Genomic DNA, 25,302 nt, shown 5'->3' with positions numbered 1-25,302 from the left:
CTCATTCATATCTCCAGTAGTTGTTCATACAGCATTTAACACTCCCTCGTACAAATCTCTGACTAACTTGATATAGTATCTAGAGAATTATTTCTTTTTCAACACCCGCCAAATTAAATCTCAAGGTGCTCTATCGTAAGCTTTATCTAGATCAATAAATATCATGTAGAGGTCTTTTCCATTCGCTATAAACTTCTTAATTAATTCCCTAAGTAGGAAAATAACATCAATTGTTGACTTTTCGAGAATAAAACCGCATTGGTTTTTTGATATACTTGTTTTATGCCTTAGACGTTGCTCAATTACTCTTTCTCATAGCTTTATAATGTGGCTTATACGTTCGATCTGTAGATAATTTGCACAATTTTGTATATCTCCTTTATTCTTGTAAATAGGTACCATAATAATTTTCCTCAATTCATCTAGTATTTTTTTTATTCTTAACACCTTGTTAAATAATTTTGTCAGCCAGTCAAAGTCGATCTCCCCCATGCACTTTCAAATCACTAATATATTTTGAATTAAGAAGAGGAGATCTAGTTGAAATCTTATTCAATTTAGTAGCAGAGAAGTTTCCCTATCATTAAGAAACTCGAAGGATTATCACAATTATGCATTGCCCTTGGATATGAAATCATGTGGCTGAGGATATGCCATTGATTGAGCTCAAAGTCCAAACTAAAATTTTCAAACTTTACTGTATACTTTTGGATTTCACATTTAATGGCTTGGGATAATTATGAATTCCTTATACGAAAATTAAATGGTATTATATTATATAGTCCCTTATATAAAATATGAAGAAGGAGATGAGGGGAAAGCAAGTCACTTAAAAAATACAGAGATCTTTCATCTTTGTTTTCTCTCTCCTCAACAATTGCTCATGCCTCCATCATTCTCTTTCTATGATGTACAAGAATGGCTCATTCTCTCATAGAATTTTTCTTCATGAGAGCCTTAGCAAGCTCTCTCCTTACTTGTGTGCGAGAAGCTCTGGAATCAGCTTCATAAGGCTCGAAGATTTATGCTACGTATATGAGTCATTGATTCTTGTAATGAAGAGGCTAGCATGAGGCTGAAAGCATCACCCTCTAAAATTAAATAAAAAAAAAACAACAATATAATTATCGCTTCAATAAATAATAAAATTTTATCTTTCATCAAATTTCCCATCTAGAGCATCATGAAATTATTTACCGTCGAATTTGGTTCCATCTTTGAGCGAGATCGACTCAAATCTCTTGTGAAACAAATTAAATTTTAAGTTCAATAGAGAGAGTGGAGTCGCTTAAATTATAAACTGAGAAGCATCGCAGATCCAATTCTCTTCTAAGTCTATTCACACCGCCAGCTCCAAGATTAATTTACTAGACCTTAAAAAACTTAAATTCTAACTAAATATAAAAATAAAGAAATAACCAAAAATATAAAGATAAAACATAAAATAAAAAAATAAAAAGACAATAAATAAAGAGAGAAAAAGATCGTATACTTGAAAAACTTGGAGTTGAGGCCTGTATCAAGACCGCAAGTTCATTTATACTTGTTGATGTCTTCTCTTGCTTTCTTCAAGCATGACTCTAAGGTTTTGGATCTAGAAGAACTTGTTCTTGGGATTTTGATTTGTAAAGAAATTTTGAGAGGGCTTGGGCTTAGGGTCTCTAGCTTAAAGTTTTCTAGGGATTTTCTCTAATTTTTTAGATTTTTTCCCTCACTTTCTAGGTTTTTAGGATTGTTTCTATTTTTCTAGGGATTTTTGGACGAATTTTCTAATTCTTTAGGCAATTTTCTAATTTTGTAGAGGGTTTTCCTAATTATATGAAACTATCTAGAAAGTTCTTAATATTTCTGGGACTTTCTAACTATTTATTGGACTATTTTTGGATGGATTTTCAGGGATTTGGAGGGGATATTTATAGGTTTAAACTAGGGTGAGGCTTGAAGTCAATCAATCTAATATCCTAGTTCTAGTTTGATTATGAATATGGTATTTTTTGAATTTTTCTGTAATATTCCCTAAAAAATTGACCTAAAATTCTAATTAGAAAAGGATTTGAATGAGAAAATAACTGACGTGGGCCAATCGGGCTGCGGGACACACGGTCAGTGCGTGACATGATGCAAGTCCTGCCCATGGGTATTTTAATAATTTTGATAAGTCATGCTCATGAGGATCTAACTTCTCAATAGAACATCCGATTTGAGTCTTTCTTGGACCGTTGGAAAGTTCTCGAGATCTACTATGGTTTGGGATGGACTTTGGAAAGCGTTGGGGCGATTGAACTGGTTCTAAGTTGACTATGGTTCACTATGTTTGTGTGGTCTTTAGGACTTTGAATCATGGTTTCTAGGAATTCCCTTAGACAAAATTTTGAGGGGGGATATCTATAGTTGCCTCTCTTTGGCGTTGAGAGATCTTTGAAAATCAATATCCAAAGTGACAGTTAACAAGAACCGTGCTATCTTTGAGCCGATTACTTCTCCTTGCTGAGGTCACCCCAATGCTATGTGGGATGCTTAGTATAGTAAATTATACAAAGAAACTGTTTACTTTTAGTATAAGGATGTCACAATCATTCTTGTCCATCAGATTTTAAATCGGGTAGTTTTGTGTTATTGACTAAACTCAAAGTTCAAAAAATATTTCTCAAACTTTGTGATAGTGATACACCCCAACTCATCCAATTTGACATCTAATGACTATAAGTGATTGTGACTTCCTTGCAGCACTGATACATATTCTCATAATATATTTTATTACTGCAAGCCCAAAAACCTCATGTCGCCTCCCTCCATCCTTGCCTCCCTCAATGAAGTTCTTGCCTCCCTCCCCCATTTCTTATGAGGAGGCACCAATACCATCGTCCTTGCCTACTTCATCTAGGACAGTGGTCATGATGCAAACCAAATTTAGATGAAGCCTGAATGAATTCATTTATATATTTTTTTATTTATTCGAATTTAGAGACTTGTTTTAGATTATTTGTTATTGACAAAATTTGGGACGCAAATAGAGGGTTTAGGTTGGGGTTTTATTTATAGATAATGGGTAGGACTAGTAAATTTAATAAATTTTACTGGTTTAGGATCAATGTGATTATTTCCCTCTTATCTAGACCATTCTTATAGAATATCTTTTAAAGGGTTGGTTTAAAAGGACTTCATCATGCCAATGAGAGGGGTTCTTTGTATTTGGATGCATTTGAAAAAGGAAAAGGAAAAGGAAAAAGAAAGGGAAAGGAACTATTTTCCTTGGCATAGAAGATAGATAAAGAGCGTTTTCATCTTTCTTGAACGGCTCCAAGAGCCTCTTTTCCTCTTTGTGGTTCGCTGATTTATGTACGTCTTAAGATCTAAAGAATGGTGGACTTAGATTCTTACAGTCCTTTTGCAGTAGTTCGGTGTCATTCGTGGTTCAAAAATAGTTATTGACCATGATGGCTAGTCGTGGAGTTCATGGCCATAGGAATGCTGAGTTGGATTGGATGAATGAGCGATTAGACAACTTGGTGGAGATGGTTGCTTAGTTGTTTAGGGGAGAGGAAAAAGAGGTTATTGTTGTGTTGGATACAAATCATGAGGGCGGTAATGGATATTGGGATGAGTAAGGGTGAATTTGAGTTGGAAGCCGGCAAATGATGTGTCCAATCATCTATTTTGTTTGATGAGCATTGGTGCAGACACGAATGTTAATTTGACGGATAGTTGGACAACCGACTACCTTGAAGGCTATATGATATGACCGGTGTAGCAGCACGGGCAGTGAGGAATCACATGATTGGTGTCGTGACAGGCAAAGAGTTTTTGGACTGGTTAACACTTCTTTGATTAGAAAGGTTTGTTATATTCGAAGATGGTCAGATATATGGCTCTTAAACTTAGAGGACTTACATTAGTGTGGTGAGAGAGATCAAGTTCACGAAGCACGATTTCAAAAGGGTAAAGATAAAATTAGATCATGGGCTAAGTTGAAGGTAAGGTTGCTACACAAACAATTACTTCTGCTGAGCTATAGACTCTGGACTAACAATTACACTAGTTATATCAAAGTACAAAATTAGTTTAGCAGTATATGAAGGAGTATTACTGCTTATTCTTGTGAATTAGTTATTATAGACTAGGGACCAAAAGGTGGTGCATTATATTTTGAGGCCGTAGAGTTCGATCTAGGATTAACTCAGGCTGCACCATATGCCACTATTGCAGACTGCCTATCAAGTTCACATGAAGGTGAAGAAATAGGAGAGAAAGGAAGCAGCCAGATGCTGACCCACCCCAAGAACATGATCATCGCAAATTAGAAATCGTATGCCTCCAACCTGGTTAGTTTCAACAATGAAAGTATTAGGGTTATGGCCTTTCGAGGGCTTGACACCATTATTTTCTTGTGGTTCTTGTTCACAGTGGAAGAGAAAAGGAAGATGTGACTCACTAAATCTATGCGTACTAGGATCCAAAGTTAGTATCCATAGAGTCAGAGAATCCCGGATAATGAGGAGCAAGATTGAAGGGGAAATAAATGATAGTAATATGGAGCCAAGTCTGAAGTATGCTTCCAAAAAAACTTCTTACACAAAACAACTGAAATACTTGAATGCAATGACTTTGGACTTAAAATTACAACATACCCCAAACTTTGGCAACATGATGCACTTCAAATTCACATGAAACACAAATACATGACTTCAAGATTGTCCCAAGACTATTTCCCACCCTTAAAACTCAATGGAGATCGAGTCTAATACAATGAAATGTGACTATAACATAAAATTCAACAACATATACAATAATATGTTTTAAATTACAAGACTAAAAAAAATATAGAGCCCAATTACATGATTCAACATATACAATAATATGTGACTATCACATAAAATTCAGCAACATACACTTGAATTACATAGCTTTAAATTACTAGACTTAAAAAACTCTACTTACATAAACATGAACTAGATGTGCCACTTAATCTAAAATCATGGAAAGCTGATATAGAGCCCAATTACATGATTCACCACCAAGGATTTAAATACCTTTCATTTCAAATTTTATTCGTCAATTTAATTTCAATTTTCAAAATCAAAGTGTGACTTCCAATCTCACCAATCCATCTTTAAGATCAAGGGGCATAATTATAGTAGAGAGCGAAGCCACACTAGATGAGCATCCCACCCTCTAAAACTCTCTTTTACTTTTAGTGCAAATTGAAATCAACTTCATGTAAATCACACATAATTGGTTAGCCTCACACATGTTGTGTGATACACATACATATGCTATCATAAGATACATGTGTATGTCATAACTCATAGCACATGTAAATATCCATTTGCCCAATCTAAATTTCCCACATGAAAAGAATTAGATCTGAGTTTTGATTGGACAAAGGACCACAAATCAAGATCTTGATCCCCATTTGGCAAGCCATAACTGTCCAAAATTGCCCCATGTACATAATACATTTAAGGGAATTAAATATAGGTAAAGGTTTTTATACTTTCCCTATAACATACAAGATTTATGCTTCCCCTACCATCCAGCCGTCCAATTTTGATCAAGTCACTCACCGTTTGATCTTAGATCTGACGTCTCAAAGTATTTTATTTTTAGTTTTTTTTTATACAAATTGTATGTATATGAAATTTGATACGTGCCATCTTCTCATTGGGGTGCACCTATAGAAAATATTAAAAATATTTTTTTGATAAAATATAATGACCAAAATACCCTTTAAATCTTTTAGGGGTATTTTGGTCATTTTATTTTATTGAAAATATTTCTTTTTATATTTTTCGCTAGTGCGAGTTTAATATAAGATTGGACCTCCAAAATTTGATGTCAAAATAGTTTATAAAAAATTATTAAAAATAAAATAGTGTAGAGACGTGACATTGTGATTGGAGCAATCTTAGCCTTCCATTCAGAATGGCCGGTTGGATAAGGGGAAGTATATAAGTTTTATGTGGTAGGGGAAGTATAGAAAGCTTGTTCTAGTATATATCCAATATTTTTGTTGCTATTACAAAATTACTAACGAAATATTTTGGTTATTACATCCATACCCATTTTTCCCATTCGTCACAATATTTTTAAAAGATGACAAAACTACCCTTTTCAATAAAGTTTTTGGTTATTAACAAAACCAAAATTCAACATTTATTAGTAATTGAAGATCCAAAATTATGTTTTCGGTTTTTCAAAGACCGAAAATCCTTATGTGATTTCCAGAGAGCTGCTGGAAAATACAACCTTTGTTTCAGTTTTTAAAAAAATTGAAAAACATTAAAATATTGGTTTTTCAAAAATAAAAAAAATGATGATTTTTGGTTATTCGAAAACTGAAAATCCTTATGTGATTTCTAGGGAGTTACTGAAAAATGCAACCTTTACTTTCGGTTTTTCAAAAACCAAAGAACATTGGAATTTTGATTATTCAAAAAACCAAAAAATGATGTCTTTGGGTTATTCAAAGATCGAAAATCCTTTTGTGCTTTCTAGGGAGCTACTGGAAAACACAACCTCTACTTTGGTTTTTCAAAAACGGAACGCAGTGGAATTTTGGATTTTCAAAAACCTAAAAATGATGTTTTTGGGTTATTTAAAGACCGAAAATCGTTCTATGATTTCTAGAGAGCTACTAAAAAATACAACCTCTATTTTGGCTTTTCAAAAACCGAAAACATTGAAAATCCGAAAAATTATGTTTTTAGGTTATTCAAAGACCGAAAATCCTTCTATGATTTCCAGAGAGCTACTAAAAAATGCCACCACTATTTTGGTTTCTCAAAAACTGAAAACATTAGATTTTCGGTTTTCCAAAAACTGAAAGGTGATGATTTTTGGTTATTCAAAACCCGAAAGTCCATTGGTGAAAGGTGATGATTTTTGGTTATTCAAAAACCGAAAGTCAATTCGTGAGTGTAAAAAAATAGATTTCATCTCGAAGTTGTTTTTACAACCAAAATTTGAAATACAAAAAAGGGCATTCAAAATCCATGTACAAAAGTTGGATATGGTCATCTAAGCATAATCACTTCCAGATTGGATTGCCAGATACTACAACATAATTGAAGTGAAAATTACTTATTCAATTACCAGCAAAGAAGCAGTTAGTCGAATTTCAATAAGAAGAGAAAGTTCAAAATAAGTAAAGAGAGGAGATCCAGTCAGAAAATAACCAAAGTGTGATCAAAATTTCAGAAAAGAGTTTGGGCCACTTTATTGAAATACAACTACTCCACGAACTGCTGCTTAGATGAGAGAGAGTCTGAGAAACAAATTAAACCTAAAATCGCAGGAGATAGGGGATGAGAGGGAGACAGGCGCAGGGAAGAGGAGCTTTCGGGTGGGAGGAGGAAGACAAAGGTTATCAGTTGTTCAAAAGCCGAAAGAGAGGTAAACCCTAGAATAACATGAAACAAGGGATGACAGAGAGACGAGCGTAGGGAAGAGGGGTTTCGGGCGGGAAGCGAAACACACAGATTTTCGATACTTTGAAATGCCCAGGATGCCAATTTCGGTTCTTCAAAAAGTGAAAAATATGAAATTTCAGATTTTTAATAACCAAAAACCTTGAATAATTCCGTTATTGAAAAACCAAAAAAAGGCATTTTTGTCATTTTTAAAAATATTATTATGGAGGGAAAAAAACATGTATGGATGTAACAACCTAATTCTATAATAACAAAAAAAAAAAGGGGTATATATATATATATATATATATATATGATTTTCTCTACATTTAAACATGGGTGCGGTTTATATAGAGCCTATGATCTAAACAATCAAATTAGAGCCTACTTTCAAATAGTTTCTAGAAATGTGGTTTCAATATTGGAAATCTTTGTGATAGCCTTAAAATATAATTTTATATTTACTTATAAATTTTAAAACTTTAAAATAGTATAGATCGACAGATCTATGAAAACTTAAAAATTGATGGTAAAAAAATACATTACAAAATACACTATTTCTAAAACTTGAAATCCATTTTTTTACTCATGTCCATGCATCTTGATATCGAGATGATCAATTTGAAGATATTTGAGCATCAAAACAACCACTTTTAATAAAAATTTTGAGGTAGGTTCAAATTTGATTGTTTAGAGCCTCGGCACTATATAAACTTTCCCTTTAAACACAGCATAAAGATATTCCCTTGCCACCTCATCCATATGTCACTTGCATGTGGTGGCATGGCAGCCATCCATGTGGTACCTATTGACCAATTAGGTGCCACATGGTCCACGTGTATAACTGCCCTTGATGGTTATTATAGCCAAAATTTTTGAAAATCCTTAGTTTTTATTCACAATAAATTACAAATCATTTTCAACTGTTTCTCTATCATATTGAATTAGTTTGGCATCTAAGAAAAATATATGTGAGAGAGTTTAAGATCCCATAAGAAATAAAATAGGCGAGTAAGGCATTCCACTTAGCTAGATCCAATACCCTAAGTTATTTTTCTTAGATTGACCCAATAAAGCCTATGTCCCACAAGCTCAGGTAGGGGCCATGCTCGAATCATCAATGCCGACCGATAGGTGGTCAAATACCAAATTTATAAGGGATTGCAGGTGCATTATTGAGGACATGTACTCTTGTAGAGGCGGGGATCATCCCTCTTACATATATCTTTGCTCTCTCCATTGGATCTTGGCTTGAGAGAGTGACTTCTCATTTGCAATTGTATATGCACATACTATGAAAAGGCTCGAGGTTAGGGATTTGAGTTTATGTCCTCTCAAAGCTTAGTCGTCTCACACAAAGCTTACAAAAATACTAAAAAATACTAGAGCTCATATAATAAACAACATAATCAGAAATTACACATGCCTTGGTTCATACAATCATGACGATTACTCATACCAACCCTAGCTCAAGGAAGCCCTCAAAGCTCTCGATTTAAAAACCCCTTAAGATTTAAAAAAATTGCAGTTTGCCAAGATTTGGTGAGCCAAGGTTCTAGTTCACTCCTATTGTGATCAATAACTATTATATAGTGCTAGAGTTAAAGCCTTGAAAGGCCATAACTCCAACAATGAAAATGAAAGGTCTTGGTCACTATAGGATCGGCTCTAGCCCCACCAAGGCAATGATGCCATGGTTCGGGCCTGGCCAAATAACAAAAACAAAATTGAAAAGAAATAAAGGGAACTATAGGGATTGTCTGGGCCTTGGGCCTTGGGCTGTTGTGGCCAGCCCTTGGCCCGAACCTCAGGCCACATTTTGTGCCCAAGCTCTACTTTTTAAGGGTTGGGTTGGGCCGATCGAGTGGGGCTTAGCTGGGCCACTGAGCACATTGCCACCGGTAAGTCCACGGGCTTGTTGGAGGTTAGAGAGAATTTCAGATCTTGACAAACCAGAGGTAAGGGCAATTTAGGAAAAAAAGTATATAAAAAATGGGTATGACCATGAGATTTAAAATTTTAAAGTAATTTTTTTAAAAAATAACGTATATATCCATTATATTTATTATTATAAAAAAAAAAATGTTCAAAATTTTCACATGAGAGAAAGAGAAAGGGGGAGAAAGCGTTAGGTTAGAGAAAGAGTTGGGTTAGAGAGAGAATTGGATTAGAAGCTGACCTGTGTGATTTCTGGATATATAGCACTCACTTTCCCATAAAGTCTGTCTCCCGGATGGTCTCTCTCTTAAATCTCCTTCGAGCCATGTTTCTCTCTGCAAAAAGGCCTATCACCTGTGTTCATGGCATTGCCTCTTCTTTTCTATATCCATTTCTTTCTTTATTTATGCTCAATTTAGAGGGAGAGAGGGAATGGGTCACGTATGTTACATACAAGCGTGTTATCACTGGTATTTAATGATTTTGAGAGAGAGAAAGAGAGATAATAATTACCGAGATATACTAGGGATCAAAAAGTATGAATCGATTCCAGCATTTAGAGAGAGCTGATTACCAAGCGAATTGAAAGGGTGGATGGCTGGTGACTTGGGTTAAATGGAAGATTAGACTTGATAGTGGTTCTATCTCTATGTTTGGGCAGCAGTTCAGGCTCTCTCTCTACAAGCTCACAAGAATTTGCTTTTTTTGATGCGTGGATTTAAATTCTCTGGCTTAAATAAAAAAGGAAAGGCATCCAATTTCGATCAAGAGAGCCACTTACTATTTAATAGAGGATTGGACGTCCAAAATTTGATGTCAAAGTAGTTTATAGAAAAAAATTTAAAATAAAATAATATAGAGATGTGACATTGTAATTGGAACAATCTTAGCCTCCATTCAGATTGGATCAGTGTTTTAAAAAGCACCGAGTCGAACCGGACTCGCCCGGTTCGACTCGAAAATCGTAAAAAGTGGATCGTATCGGCTAAAAAATTGGAAATCGTCTAGTTCTAGAGAGAACGGGACGATTCTATACAGTGACTAGCCGATTCACTGTACGGAATCGGCGAGTCCGAACAGTGAATCGGCGAGTCCCGTACGGAATTTTTATTTTTTTATTTTTTATTTTTTATTTTATTTTTTTTATTTTATTTTTTTGTAATCCATGATAGATTTTTTTGTAATACTTGATCGATTTTTTTGTAATCCATGATCGAATTGTTTTTGTTTTTTTGTAATCCATGATCGAATTTTTTGTTTTTTTGTAACCCATGAAAGAATTTTTTGTAATCCATGATCGAATGTTTTGTAATCCATGATCGAAATGTTTGTTTTTTTTTTGTAATCCATGATCGAAATGTTTGTTTTTTTTTTTGTAATCCATGATTGAATTTTTTGTTTTTTGCTTTTTTTGTAACCCATGATAGAGTTTTTTGTAATCCATGATTGAACTTTTTGTAATCCATGATCGAATTGTTTTTTTCTTTTTTTGTAATCCACGATTGAATTTTTTGTTTTTTTTTGTAATCCATGATCGAATTTTATGTAATCCATGATCGAATTTTTGTAATCCATGATTGAAGTTTTTGAAAATTTGTGATTTTTTTTTTTTAATCCATGATCGAATTATTTTTTGTAATCCATGATAGAATTTTTGGAAAATTTGTGATTTTTTTTTTTTAATCCGTGATCAAATTTTTTTTTGTAATCCATGATAGAATTTTTTGAAAATTTGTGATTTTTTTTTAATCCATGATCGATTTCTTTGAAAATTTGTTATTTTTTTTTAATCCATATTATTCAAAGAGAAAATGAGAGAGATGATGATTCTGATGCCACCCTATCCTAGCCATATTATTCACATATCGAGTCCCAACAACAACAGTGTAGGGATGAGCACGACAGTGCAGGTGAGCATGAAGGATGGACAATCTTCGGGGATTTTAGATTGGGAACACAACAAAACACTAACACTTAGGGATTTGAGAATAGTCAGACGCCTGCTAATATCGATGATTCGTTTTTAGATCGAATCAATGAATTGTTAAACGAATTCAATCAATGGCACCAGCGTGACCAAGAAGAACAATAACGTCGTCTATCATTTTATTTTTAGATCATATGTTATTAATTTTATGCTTTATTGTAGTCCATGTATGTTGATATACTTATTCCATGATAATTATATGTTTATCCTTTTGTGTGATGTAAATTAAATGCTGAATGGCGGTTCATACAGGGAAAGAACATATCAATATTCGCATATTCATTCAAAAACATGAAAATTCTTAATGGAGTACCCTCATTTCTTATTGAATTCCTAAAAAACAATATTTATAATGAATTTTAATAATTTTTTCAGATTTTTTTTAAACTTTATTTTGACCGATTCACCCGATTCCCGATCCGGATAGCCGATCCGTCGATCCGAATCGGTTTTTTGGAAGCCCGATCCGGGTCACCGATCTTTTTTTTAAACCATTGGATTGGATAGTTAAATAAGGGGAAGTATATAAGTTTTATGCTACTGAGAAAGCATAGAAAGCTTGCCTTTTAAAAAATGGGCACTTCGATCTTTTTTTTGTTTTTTTTTTTTGTTTTTTTAATAGTTAGAATGGTGAAAAAATAGATATAAGTGTAATAACAAAAACTTGAAAGTTATCTTATAATAATAGTAAATCTATAAGATAGATACGTTATGTTATCTAATTTTTTAATAATGGTGATTTAAAGATATATTTTTCTAAAGAAAAATTGTTTCATGTGGGTTAGACCGCATTTCTACATATGTCGTCCAAAAGGTGTAAACCATCAATCTTAAAGATGAATGCAAGTAGGTGTTCCTTATGAAAGTAATGGAATTTAATGGTCCAAATGTTTTCTTACTAGAATTATTTTTTTTAGTTTTAAAAATTTATTTAATTTTTCTTATTCATGTTCTCCATATTAAAGATTACATGCCTTTAAAATTTAAGTCCAAAAACAGATTTATTAAGAGGCCCGCATTTGGACATATGCGGACTTGGCCGCATAAAAACCGGGTCCTTTTCTAAATTTCAGTATTTTACATCAGAAAAGGCAATTTGTGGAGTTAGTTCATGCCCCTAGGCCTTTAAATCAAGTAATTTAGAGGATTTTACCTTGATAACGGACGTTATATTCATGGAATCCGTGATTCTGAGGGAAACCCTTTACAACAACAAAGGCGTGGACCAAGGTCCGAGCCCTCTGAGCCCGCGTATTGAACCCATCCAGCTCTCTCGAAGTCACTGACCTCGCCTGCCTATTGAACCCATCCAGCTCTCTCGAAGTTTCAAAGAGATCAGCTTTCTCCTCTTGCATTTGTGGCCACAATTTATTTTTTAATTTCTCTAAAGACCCCATTAACTTGCTTCTGAATTCTGACAAAGTCCTTGTCTTTTCCCTTTTCCTCTTTCTTTTTTTCTCTTGGTAACAGTCATGGAGTGTTGCAGAGCTGCCACTTTTCTTTCTGCTCCTTCTTCCCATCTAAATCTCGGATTCCAGGTCTGATTTTTTACTCTTCGTTCTGATTTCTTTGGGCTCATTTTATGTTGCTCTTTGTGGTTTAATTCTCATGGTCGATGTTGCATTTGAATCTTTGCTGAATAATTACTGGAAAACTTAAAATTTATCTTCTGTTGGGTTATGGGTATGGGAAACATATTGAGATTTTGGGAAGGAGTTTTGCAAGTGGTGTAAAATGGCCTGAACTGATTCTCAATTTCAAGGAATTTACTGCCTTTGGGACATAACATCAAAGGGTTTAACCTTGTGCTCAAAGCGCATATTTTTAATTTTTCTTAATTTTTGCCTAATTTAAATGCTCTATGGTTGTGTAGAGCTTTGTTATTTCGTTTTGCAGTAGATATTGTCATGAGCTTCTTTGCAGTAGATACATGAGCTTCAAAACAATTTAACAACCGCGTGTTACTTGAAATTCAATTGAATTCAAATTTTCTACTTTCTTAATTGATAACAATTATGGTAAACTGCAAAGAAAAGTAATAATGGTAAATAATTATATGTGTATTGTTGTCATTTTAATAAGAATATAATATTTTGGAAATTTGGAAAATTAAACTTTATATTGCAGAAGGTCTATGGATTTGTTCCTTTGGGAATTCAACTATGTCAAAATGTGGTGATTGCAGAAAAATCTGGATTTTGAGTAATGCCTAATACATAATAGTGCTCGTGCCTTTCAAAAGACCGCCTTATCATCTAGAGGACATAGATTTTGATCCAATATTCTTAAGATTTGAGTATCTTTCTTGACTTATGTTACAAAGATAAGTCATTCAAATTCCACTATTTTACAAGATTATTGTTAGAGATAGTGTCCATATATCTCTTTGCATGATCATTGACAATACTTGCATGTATTTCTCTTTGGTGTACTTTTCTTTGTATTATTTCTCTTCAGTGCACTTTTCTTTATGGACGTTCTTCATGCATCTGCCTTGGTGTTTATGATTTTGTTCATCTATATAGAACCAAATTTTATGGTTATGGTCTGTTTGAGCAATTCAATATGTATATTTACTTCAAAAAATCTTGAATGCTGGCTGTTTAACCAGTAATATACCAAAAACACCATCTAGAATAACAGAGCGAGTACTCATCATGAATTCATTTTGTGTCTTAATTTTGAATTAACTGGCTTTGCAGGGATTCCCTTCACCACCTGTTTCTAGGAGATTAAATAATAGAATTCTATATCAAAGGGATGTGATCCTCCATTCTAAACGGTTTATTCAACCTAATGACAGAGTTCGGCCATTGTATTACAGAAATTATTGCTCACCAGCCTCTAGAGGATCCATATTTGCTGAATCGGGCAGACAGTCTTGGGACATTGGTAGATTTTTAAAAACTGTTTACTTTTTCAGTGGACCTCCATCTCCTGCTAAGGTAATTTTCATTCATTAACCCTTTGTTCTTTTAGCTAGTTGTGGGGTGATTTTTTCCCTAAATATGTTTTAAATTGCTTCATGTTGTAGCTGATATGATCCTTTTGGTCTATGAAGTTTTTTGAATTTCTGCTAGAAAAACTTTCAAGCTCAGGATCTAGTGAACCAGTCATGGCAAAGGAAAAGCACGATGTGGTCCTTGTAACGGGAGCAACTGGGGGAGTGGGGAGACGGGTGGTTGACATCTTGTATAAGAAAAGCTTACCAGTTCGAGTTCTGGTATTCTAGTATTTTTGTTTAGAAAATATTTTTCATCGGCATTACTGCAACCATATTGAATTAAATTACATTAGTCTTAGACTTGCCATATCTTTATCCATTAAAATTTTCGTTTTTCTAACACTCTCTTTCTAATTCTTTTCCATTTTCTCTGCCAAATAGGTTAGAAATGAAGAGAAGGCAAGGACTATACTTGGTCCTGACATTGACTTGGTAAGTTACAGATGCAGATGTAAATTTACACAAAGCTTTTTTTTCTTTTAAACTAATAAATTTATGAAGTTTTTATCCTGTAATTGGTTTTGTATCCATGCTATTCTATTAAACTTCCATTAGAAAATCAAATAGAAAAGGTATCACAACAGAAATAGAAACAACAAAAAAGTTAATCTGTGAAAGGTGTAGTGGAGCGGGAGATCGCTTTCAAGAAATGTTTTCTTCTACTCTCCTGTCTAGCATGGGAATTAACTTCTTTATTGTCATCTCTAAGGGTGCTATGAAAGGAGATCACCTCTCATTTAATTGCCCATTGCCAGCAAAGGCCCTAATATTTACTTGGAGAATTCTCTGTCGCTCGTTAGAGAGCAACCATTTCTACCGTAGTTAAATAGTGCTTTCATTTCTGCCCTGGTGGAATCACAAGTACCTGCTAGCCTTGCATATATGTGGGCCTATGGAGGGAGAAAATACTACCTTAGAAGAGATATCAGGAGAGGTGAACAGTTGTTTTGTCTTCTACTCCCATGTGCTCAAGGAAGCAATTGACTGGTGTGTGTCTCCTAGTCCCATGTGCTCATAGAAGCAAATGGCTACATCGCTATGCTATGTGGATAGGAGCGTTCATGCTTTGGGCGCACGTCAACACATCATGCTTATGACGCTCTTGTGTGACACGCTTTTACTTAACCATTGTTGTTGTAATGTTACTGTAAAAGTACTTAATCTTTAATATGTCACTATTGATTTTGTATTCTTTTTTCTACCCTCTGACATTTCTTTATAGATTCCAATTTGTTTGCATTCTTCTCTTTTAGTTACTCCAAGCAACTTCATGTCTCTCAGTGGTAGTGGCCGTGAGTTGTATTATAATATATCGTAGTTTACTGTGCTATGTTACTAGGGAAATATCAGAAAATTATTTTTATAATCTGTCTTTATTTTATGCACTTCGCTTTGATTTAGTATGAGGGGACATCATTGATTGTCCAAAGTAGTAGTTGCTTCATTATGCTGTGAGAGTTTGTGGAGGCATCTTATACATTTTAGTTAATGCTCGTCAAATAATAGTACATGATACTGAAGTAAGTTTGTGGTGATTCCAAATCTTCTTCCAGGCATCTGCATTAAGTATGAATTTTTCCAGAATCTGTAGATAGTGCTTATTGACGAAATGGATCTGTTGACCTAAATGTGCTGTGATGCAATCTCCATTGCGCTATGTTTATGGCTGCCACCTTCTCTATTCTATGTCTCTCTTTATAATGTGAAATTTTTTTGCCAAATTTTCTAGATTGTTGGAGATGTAACAAAAAAGGATACTCTTGCTCCTGAGTACTTTAAAGGTGTGAAGAAAGTTATAAATGCAGTTTCTGTCATTGTTGGTCCAAAGGAAGGTGATACTCCAGACAGGGCCAAGTACAGCCAGGTATGATTAAAATTCGATCACTGGAATAGTACACTTTGTTCTTTTGATTGAATCGAAGAGGCTAGCTAATTCGCCACCATGAATCTATGTCCCATGGCCATGGAGTATTTTGGATTTTCTCAGTGTGAATTTTTTTGTAACTCCTATACTAGTCTATTCATAAATATGCCATGTTATTTTCAGATGGTTATCATAGTCTATTGACTTATTTCTCTTTTGTGGTGTAGGGAATCAAGTTTTTTGAGCCAGAGGTTGTGGCTACTGCTAAAACTATGTAGAGTTGGATTCATTAATTGCCAAATGTTTTTATTCTTAATTTCGTTTGTTCTCAGAATATTTTTCTGTTGCACTTTTATTCCCGGTATTGTTCCCTTATTGCTTCTTTATGGCTGCTGCAAGCAGATAAAAGGTGATTCCCCAGAAATGGTAGAGTACATTGGGATGCAAAATTTGATCAATGCTGTAAAGGAAAGTGTTGGATATCAGAATGGAAAATTGCTCTTTGGGTTTCAAGGTATGCCATTGACAGGGCATACACTCTAACAATTACTAAATAATAAAAAATGTAGGTATTGAGTGCTCCTCTGGTGGATTCAGGATGTTTCTGGAATTGCTCTTAAAAGAAGATGATGAGTATTATTTGAAATCTTTCCCTAAACATCTCTATAGCCAACTAGGGTTTCATTTTATATGAATTGAGTTTTGTAAGATGTATCATAACTTCCATAGGATTCCTGCCCTTGCTAAGTTGATTGTGTTCCTACTATTTGCTTCACCCTTTATGCGAAGTGAACTTTAATGTTCTTATTTCTTCTCTAGTAACCTTTATATATTTTTCTACTGTATAATAATTGTATCCACATGTAGGTAATTCACCTGGAAAATTTGTTTGGGGTGCTCTAGATGATGTTGTAATGGGAGGTGTGAGTGAAAGTACATTTCAAATAGATCCTTGTGGCGGTGAAAAGGGTGGACCTACTGGGATATTTAAAGGTATTATCTTGCACAGTTGTTCTTTTCTATTAGAGGGAATGTGGCTTTTGTATTGCAACATGAACAATTATGTTACTAAAAACACACACAAGTATCAGGCACGACATGGACATGGGACACGAATTTTTTAAATATAAAAATGGTGGCTCCACAATAGTTTTCTATAATAAAAGTACATTATAAACATCATAAAAGTCACCAGTAGAGTACTATTATCGCAAGTATCCAAATATAGGTGTTCCATTGTTGTCGTTGCTCATCATAATTGGGTGACTATTTTGCTCAACAGGGATTGTCTCAACAGCAAATAATGGTGGCTTTACCAGTATCAGAACCAAGGTAAAGAACTGGTCATTTTTTAATCCTAAAATCGTGCATGCAGTCCTTTAATACGACGCGCTTTTAAGTATCAGCACCATCTCTGTTTTGCGATAGAACTTTTCCGTACCTGAGGACCTTTCTGCCTATGATGGTATTGAAATACGAGTTAAAGGTGATGGTCATCGATATAAACTCATTGTTCGCACTAGTGCTGAATGGGATACTGTGGGCTATACTGCAAGCTTTGACACTGTGAAAGGACAATGGCAGACAGTAAGTCGTATTCCTTATCATCATTCATTTCGCTTTGACTGTATGTGATATAGATATGTAATTTTTTCCTTTATGCTTCAGATATGCCTACCATTTTCTTCTTTGAGACCTGTATTTCGAGCTCGGACGGTATCAGATGCTCCACCTTTTAACCCAAGCGCAGTAGTATCGCTACAGGTATCATTTTCATTCTTCTGATCAAGTTTCAAATTTGTGTTGAGCAGAAAGAACTATCGGCCTGTTTCATGAATAAACATACATGAATTATTTTTATTTTCAGCTTATGTACAGCAAGTTTGAATATGATGGGAAGCTGAGCCCAACTTTTGAGGAAGGAGCTTTTGCACTTCCTGTTTCCTGTATAAGAGCATACATAAAGGATCCTATCACACCCAGGTTTTTAATTGTCTTCTTACACTTGTCATAAATTTCAATAAGTTTTGTTGGAGTAATGAATTATTTATGGAAAGTTGAATAATTTTCATGTTTCCATCCTTATATGCTTACTCGAGTGCAGGTTTGTACATGTGAGTTCTGCTGGGGTTACAAGACCTGACAGACCAGGACTAGATTTGAGTAAACAACCTCCTGCTGTACGCTTAAACAAGGAGCTGGGATATATCCTCACATTTAAGTTGAAGGTTGTGAGCTGTATTTTCATGTGAAGTTTGCATTTTTCATGAAAAATACATTAGGCAATTATGTATCCCGTTATCATAAAAGCTAGTAATTAGGGAAAGAGAGTTATGTTTCATCCTTTCATACAATAATTATAGCTTTGGAACTTGCTATAAAAAAATTCAAATGAGTGATTCATCATATTTGTGGCATTTTGTTATGGGCTTATATTCATGGAACTTGGGAATTCATCATCATCATCATCCGAACCTTATCCCACCTATTTGGGGTTGACTACATGAATCTTATTCTGCCATTCCGCTCTATCAAAGGCCATACCTTTAGTCAGACCATAAGTCATTATATCTCTTCTTACTACTTCCATCTATGTCCTTTTGGGTCTTCTTTTGCCTTATTGGAGTTTCCACTTGAAGCAAGTTACCCCTCCTAACTGGTGTTATTCTAGGTCGACACTGCAGATGACCAGAGTACCAAAGTCTACTTTCCCTTGTCTTATATCCTATTGGAGCTAATCCTAAGTTCCCTCATATGTATTCATTTTGAATTCTATCCTTTCTTGTCTTGTCACTCATCCATTTCAACATCCTCATCTCAGCTACACTCATTCTATAAATATATTGTTTCTTGACTGCTCAACATTATGTCCCATAAAGCATAGCTAGTCTTACAATCATCCTATAGAACTTCCCTTCAGTTTGATTGGTATGTGACAATTGCATAAGACTTCAGAAGCACATCTCCATTTCATCCACCCAACTCTAATTTTGTACGCAATATCTTCCTTAATATCTCTATTCATGAGAATTATCAACCCAAGATATCAAAAATAATCTCTTTAAGGTTTCTTGACCATCAATCTTCACTAATTACTCATTTCTACTCCTATTATTACTAAACTTATATTCCATATATTTTGTCTTAGTCTGGCTAATTTCAAAACCTTTAGATTCTAGAGCATCCTTTCAAAGTTCTGACTTTGCATTGGTATTGTCTCTAGTTTCATTAGTCTAAGCTATGCCGTCAACAAACAACATGCACCACGGTACTTCATCTTGTAGTTGCCTAGTTAATGTAGACAAACACCTATATTGGTCACCTTTTTGGCATAACTAATATTTTTTCTCACCAAAAAACTACTGGAAAGAAAAATAAGTCTTTCTTATTACCCAATATCTGAACTTTGGATAATTACATGAAAAGATATTTGATGTCATCATAGCTATGTATGTCCCAACCATAGTTACCGGGATCTCCTACTTTGGCAGGCGATCCCTTCTAGAATCTTGATTATGTCGCTCTCGGAACGGATCTCTCAAGGATCTCGATTTTTAAATTTTTGGGATCTTGAACCCCACTCATAGGGATCCCGATCCCAACCTTAAAGACCAACACCACAGCCAAATTGATGATTTTCTTTGTTTGCAGCCAACTAGGAACACAACTATTGCTTGCTTGCTATCAATAATAAGATCCCTACTTTAAAGAGTATACATAATCCTAAATTATTATACACTTTAAGGTTGGTAACAAGATCTCCAAAAAGTTGGGATCAAGATCCCAAAAGGTCGGGATCAAGATCCCCAAAAGATTGGAATCTAGATCCCTTACATATGCATTGTACGGACAGCGTTCCCAACCTTAGGGATCTTCTAGCATTTTATGATCCCTCGCTCCTGATCCCGATCCCAATCACAACCTTTCATATGTATTCATTCCCGCTCCCGGTTTCGACAGCTATGGTCTGAACTACATGTTAATACCCAATATCTGCATCAGAAAATCAGATTAAAGATAATTGAGGTCATTATGACTATGTATATGTGCAATGCAGTGAACTATAAAAGGTGACTTGAGCTCAGAGTTGCCTAAATCACCTGGGCCTAGCCGGGTGCTGGGTTTATATAAGAAACCGAGACTCGGGCGAGTGTCACTGGGTCATTGCCTTCCTGTGTATTTTTAGCAGATACTCGGCTGATTCAGACTGCTGAGATGGGCATGGGACCATGGGGAATCTGAGCCTATGTAGGTGCTATGATCATTGTTGCAATGAAGTCACCTTCATGTAAATGAATTGCCTTCCTGATCATTAACGCATAATTCAATGTTGAAATTCATGTTGTTGAATCCATATCCATTTTGAAGGTCTATGTTTGTAAACATCTTGCTTGTGATAGTAAGATTATGAATCTCTATGTTTATTAGATTAAATTTTGCTTAACAGGGGGAAGATGTGATTAGGGATAGTGGCATTCCATACACAATAGTAAGGCCTTGTGCTCTGACTGAGGAGCCTGCTGGAGCTGATCTTATTTTTGATCAGGGCGACAATATTACGGTACTCATGATTATCCTGCTGCATTCTACTTTCCTTTAGTAACTTTGGTAATGAATAATCACGAGGCAACAAAGTTGCTTTCATAATAAAATGTGCCCATTTCAGATTATGTTTGGAAGATTTTATCTATTTTCGTTTGAAGATAACAAGCATGAGTATTGATGTTGTTTCTGGAAATGTAAATTTAGGGGAAAATATCAAGGGAAGAGGTTGCTCGTATATGTGTTACTGCTTTGGAAAGTCCACACGCATGCAACAAGACATTTGAGGTTTGTTCCTGTTTATTATGAGTGTCATTAGCATTATCCTTAACCATATAATTGATTTAGTAAATTAAAAAAGTTACCATGTTTCTTAGGCAGTCCAAATTTTTTGTTGAATGAAATAATCGTTTAAATCAATATCTCGTAACTGAGTATGTTGATTAAAGAAATTATGTTGCAGAGAGTTGACAAAAGGATTACATTGGAAGCAAAATAGTATGTTGATTAAAGAAATGATGTTGTAGAGTTAACCAAAGGATTACATGGAAAGAAGAAAAACCTAACAATCTAGAGTAAATTTTCTGGGATTCAGATACATTTCGTTAAAGATGAAAATCACAAGGCATCATGAACAATTGGGATCAAGTCCACTTAAGATTTCATTAGCTAATTTACCCACTGTTTCCCTTTTGACCATGACATTGCAAAAGACACTACATTATCATTACCTTGTCCAAAAGTTCAGATTTAATGTAAATTAAAGGTCAAAATCACCAGTCAGGCAACCTACCAATGGAAAATAGTGGCCATCATGAAAACTCTTTAAGAAATCCAAGAAAAGTAGACTTCTATCCTGATTGCTATAATAAAGAAACTGTTTTGACTTGAGAGAGAGGTAGTACGATATGGTAAAAGTTCATAATCACTTTGCCATAAATATTTGTCTAAAAACTAGTGAATCTGGCATGTGCAGTATTGTACAAAAACCCATCCTCATTGAGCTTGATTTTGTATGAGAATAGCCTGAGCACCTCCACAAAGATTTTCCATCAACATGAACCCCTGATCTGTTTGTTTGTTCAGCAAATGACTTTGCAGGTTTCTCTCGGAAGCCCTTCACTATGAGGGAGAATTTTGTTTGTTTCATGTCCTTTTAGTGGACATGAAACAATAACAATTTCATGTCCCACTTTCACGAATAGATGCCTCCAGTACCATTAGCTTCATGATGCCGTCATTATTTGCACTTGTGCCCAGGGAACTCATTTGCTCTGCTATTCATACCAATATTGCTGGGAGTCATGTGCTTCAAAACACTAAATTCGCTTTAGCAAATCCTATCCTCCCCCGACGACTACCTTCATATAGGATGGGCCTCATGGATTAACCCTATCCCTTCTAAGTTTAAACATGTTTCTACTACTCTAAGATATGATCATTGTCAAAAACATCTGCGATGCTAGCATGCAAGTGAAGAATCTATAGATCATTCCATTCCATGGTGTACTAATCTATTGAGAACATGTTAGGGCCTCCATCTTTGGTGGTGCGGCAGCGAGTTAGTTCACCTCCACTATAAGGTCCGAGAACCTCAAACAATACAAATCCCATGGCTGGTTCTGGAACATCATAAATCAACCTAAAATTGTAATCCTTGACTAACCCTTTGAAGGTTCCCTGCATGTGTAGACACATGACTATGTTAGGTGGAAGGTCTTATCCTGAGAGGCTATTACCTAATAAGAGTGATGCAAATTTGTGGACCTACCATGGAAAACAAAGGTAATATGACGAACCATTAAGAATGTCTTTCTCCTATAATTACTCTTTGATCAAGATAGTACAGTTTGCTGGTATACTTGCTTTTGCTAGTATACCCAGGCCTATTTTTGGCCTCCATCTGTGCGTGCCAACTTTTTCATGAACTGTGTAGACAATGTGCATCTTCATACATGTTATTGAGCTTATGAATAAGCTACTAGACAGGATGTGTGAAGGTGTGTATGCTAACTTTCTTTTGATTCCCTGTGTAATAAATATTGTATTTTTTAATTTGGTCTATTGTTCTGGATTGTAACTTTCACACCTGCAACCATGTTTCTGAGCAATTTTTCCATGTGTAGAAGCGTGATACGTTTTCAATTCATTCTATGAGTGGGCTAATGTTATAGTGAAGTTTGGTTCTGCTAATTTGTAGGTGAAAAGTACTGTACCATTTAGTGAGCCATTTGTGGTCAACCCAAACACCCCACCCCCTGAAAAGGACTATGATGTTTATTTCAAGGCTCTAGAGGAGGGTATCACGGGTAAGGAAGCCTTGGAGAGGAGCCCTATGCCAGTTTAGTTCCTTTTTACCCTTCTGTATCGTGTGGAATGGGTGTAATGTTCAGATGTAGGATTTTTCATAGTTCATACCACAATTTTGTGCATATTATTATGTATGTATTAGCTAGTGTGTACATGGACCCTTTGAGAATTTCATCAGGAATTGGTCAAACTGTTATCTGTCATTCTTCTTCATCTAAGATCTCTTTCAATAAATATGTTAGTATTTTTGGTTTTAAAAATATTTTGGTGTATTTTAAAATAAGATAATGTTTTGTGTGGTTTTCCTCGGTTTTAAATTATCTTGAGAGAGAGGAGTGGGTTTTTGTCCCACATTGAAGAAGGGAGTGTGGATTGAGTGGTATTTAAGCATAAGCATTATCATACTTGATGTTCTTAAAACAAACGAGAGGGTGATGGTGCATACACGAAGTATGCGATGCGCATGTGCGAGGGCATAAGGGTGCTTGATGGCGCACTTCGCACGATTGGATTGCTGCATAAAATGCCCCTTGCTCGGGCATGTTTGTGGTCGGGCTCAAGGCTCGATCTATTTTTTACGAGCCGTGGCTTGTGCTTGCAAATGTGCGCTGGGAGGTGCGAGTGTGGCACATGGGAAATCCAATTGTGGAAGACTTGAGGCACATATAACAGATTACAACCATTGAAATTGCAAGTGATGCATACAACTGTTCACATCCAAAGCTTGATAACTGTTGATGGTGGTTGTTTGAGATCTGTCATATGGATAACTGTTGGCACACTATTATTTATGGAAAAAGTTTATATAGAGCAGAGGCTCTAAACAATCAAATTAGAGCCTACCTCAAAAATTTCACTAAAAGAGGTTGTTTTGATGTCCAAATATCCTCAAATTGATCATCTTGACATAAAGATGCATGGACATGAGAAAAAAAATGGGTTTCAAGTTTTGAAAATAGTATATCTTATAACGTATTTTTGGACCGTCAATTTTCAAGATTTTCGAAGTTCGTAGATTTGTTCAATCTACACTATTTTTTAAGCTTTAAATTTTATAATTAAAAATGAAAATATATTTAAGGCTATCACAAAGATTTTTAGTATTGAAACTACATTTCTCGATACTATTTGAAGGTGCACTTTGCTTTGATTCTTTAGAGCTTTGGCACTATACAAAGCGCATCCATTATTTATTTACCCAAAAAAATAGTATGAAACCGTTCACTTGAACAGTAAATTCCTAGCCACTTAATATTGGTATTGGGTGTGTGCTGCTATTAAAGGCCATATGACAGCTTGTAAATGAATTTATAAAGTGAGACATAAACTCAGTGGGAGTGTGGTCCCCTGTCGACCATATTAAGCAAATTATGTTTGCTGACACCAGACTGTGTTTTACGAGCTAAGCCAGTTTGGTTGGAAAAAACCCATCTTACTTGGGTATAAAAAAACAAATCAATAAGGGTTATGATGAGTCATCTCTTGATGAGGTCAGAGTATACTCGGATGAGTGAGCGGAGGGATTATGTGACCCTTGTGTGTGATGGAGACCTCCAAAGACGGAGCCAAAGTCTCATCTGTGTATCGTCACACGACATTCACATTGATAGCCGTTTTCGGGAAAGCGAATCACTTTTCAGAGTGAACCATGTGCATGTGGGAGAGATAACCCTTATGCACCATCGAACAATGGATTAAATTAGGTCTAAGTGACATTGGTTTTGTGTTTAGGGGAGAACCTGAAATCTATGGATTAAGACTACGACCTCTTACCCATTTGTTAGACTTTGGTGACCCACTAATGATCCACTGCGTGGATTGTGGGTCATGGGAAATGTTCGGTCGGTTTGAGAAAGTAAGCATGAACCGTAGTCCACAGTTGAAGGTAGAGTATCCCAGTGTATATTAATTCCACCAAATAGTACTAAGAACTTAGTAGATCTTCCACCTGATTCTAAACTCATAGATTGTAAATGAATTTTTAAAAGAAAACACAATGTTAACAATTTCACTAATAAAAAGATTAGTGGCCAAAGGAATTAAAGAAAAAGAGAGCATCAATTATTTTTGGGTGCGGTTTGTATAGGGATGAGGCTCTAAACAATCAAATTTGACCTCACCTTCAAATAGTATCCAAAAATATGGTTTAAGTGCTAGAAAGTTTGTGATAGCCTTATATTTTCATCTTTAGTTATAAAAGTTAAAGCTTCAAAAATAGTGTAGATCGATCAGATCTATGAAAATTTGA

General features: G+C 35.1%; 1 protein-coding gene across 5 annotated transcripts; it reads left to right on the top strand.

Moving 5' to 3' along the window:
* Window positions 1-12,762: 12,762 nt before the first annotated feature.
* On the top strand, window positions 12,763-23,314 carry LOC18425620 (NAD(P)-binding Rossmann-fold superfamily protein). 5 transcript variants are annotated; one of them, XR_016054766.1, is made up of 16 exons: window positions 12,763-12,872; window positions 14,037-14,279; window positions 14,396-14,557; window positions 14,720-14,770; window positions 16,068-16,202; window positions 16,430-16,453; window positions 16,605-16,716; window positions 17,070-17,195; window positions 17,485-17,534; window positions 17,609-17,789; window positions 17,871-17,966; window positions 18,070-18,185; window positions 18,307-18,430; window positions 20,650-20,763; window positions 20,952-21,032; window positions 22,945-23,314. XR_016054766.1 is itself a non-coding variant. In XM_011631064.3 (16 exons), exons 3-16 carry the CDS (start codon window positions 14,450-14,452, stop codon window positions 23,089-23,091), a joined length of 1,443 nt encoding a protein of 480 aa, XP_011629366.1. In that variant the 5' UTR covers window positions 12,763-12,872; window positions 14,159-14,279; window positions 14,396-14,449; the 3' UTR covers window positions 23,092-23,314. The 5 variants fall into 5 exon arrangements, 4 of the variants coding, with proteins under 4 accessions (XP_011629366.1, XP_020517773.1, XP_006830227.1 ...); XM_011631064.3 differs by having other exon boundaries at window positions 14,159-14,279; window positions 17,631-17,789; XM_020662114.2 differs by having other exon boundaries at window positions 14,138-14,279; window positions 17,631-17,789.
* The last annotated feature ends 1,988 nt before the right edge of the window (window positions 23,315-25,302 follow it).

The sequence above is a fragment of the Amborella trichopoda genome, chromosome 1, assembly GCF_054954075.1.
Source record: "Amborella trichopoda isolate Santa Cruz 75 chromosome 1, AtrichopodaSantaCruz75HAP2 v2.0, whole genome shotgun sequence".
In the NCBI taxonomy this organism is placed as follows: Eukaryota; Viridiplantae; Streptophyta; class Magnoliopsida; order Amborellales; family Amborellaceae; genus Amborella; species Amborella trichopoda.
This window is presented reverse-complemented; position numbering and strand designations above follow the sequence as displayed.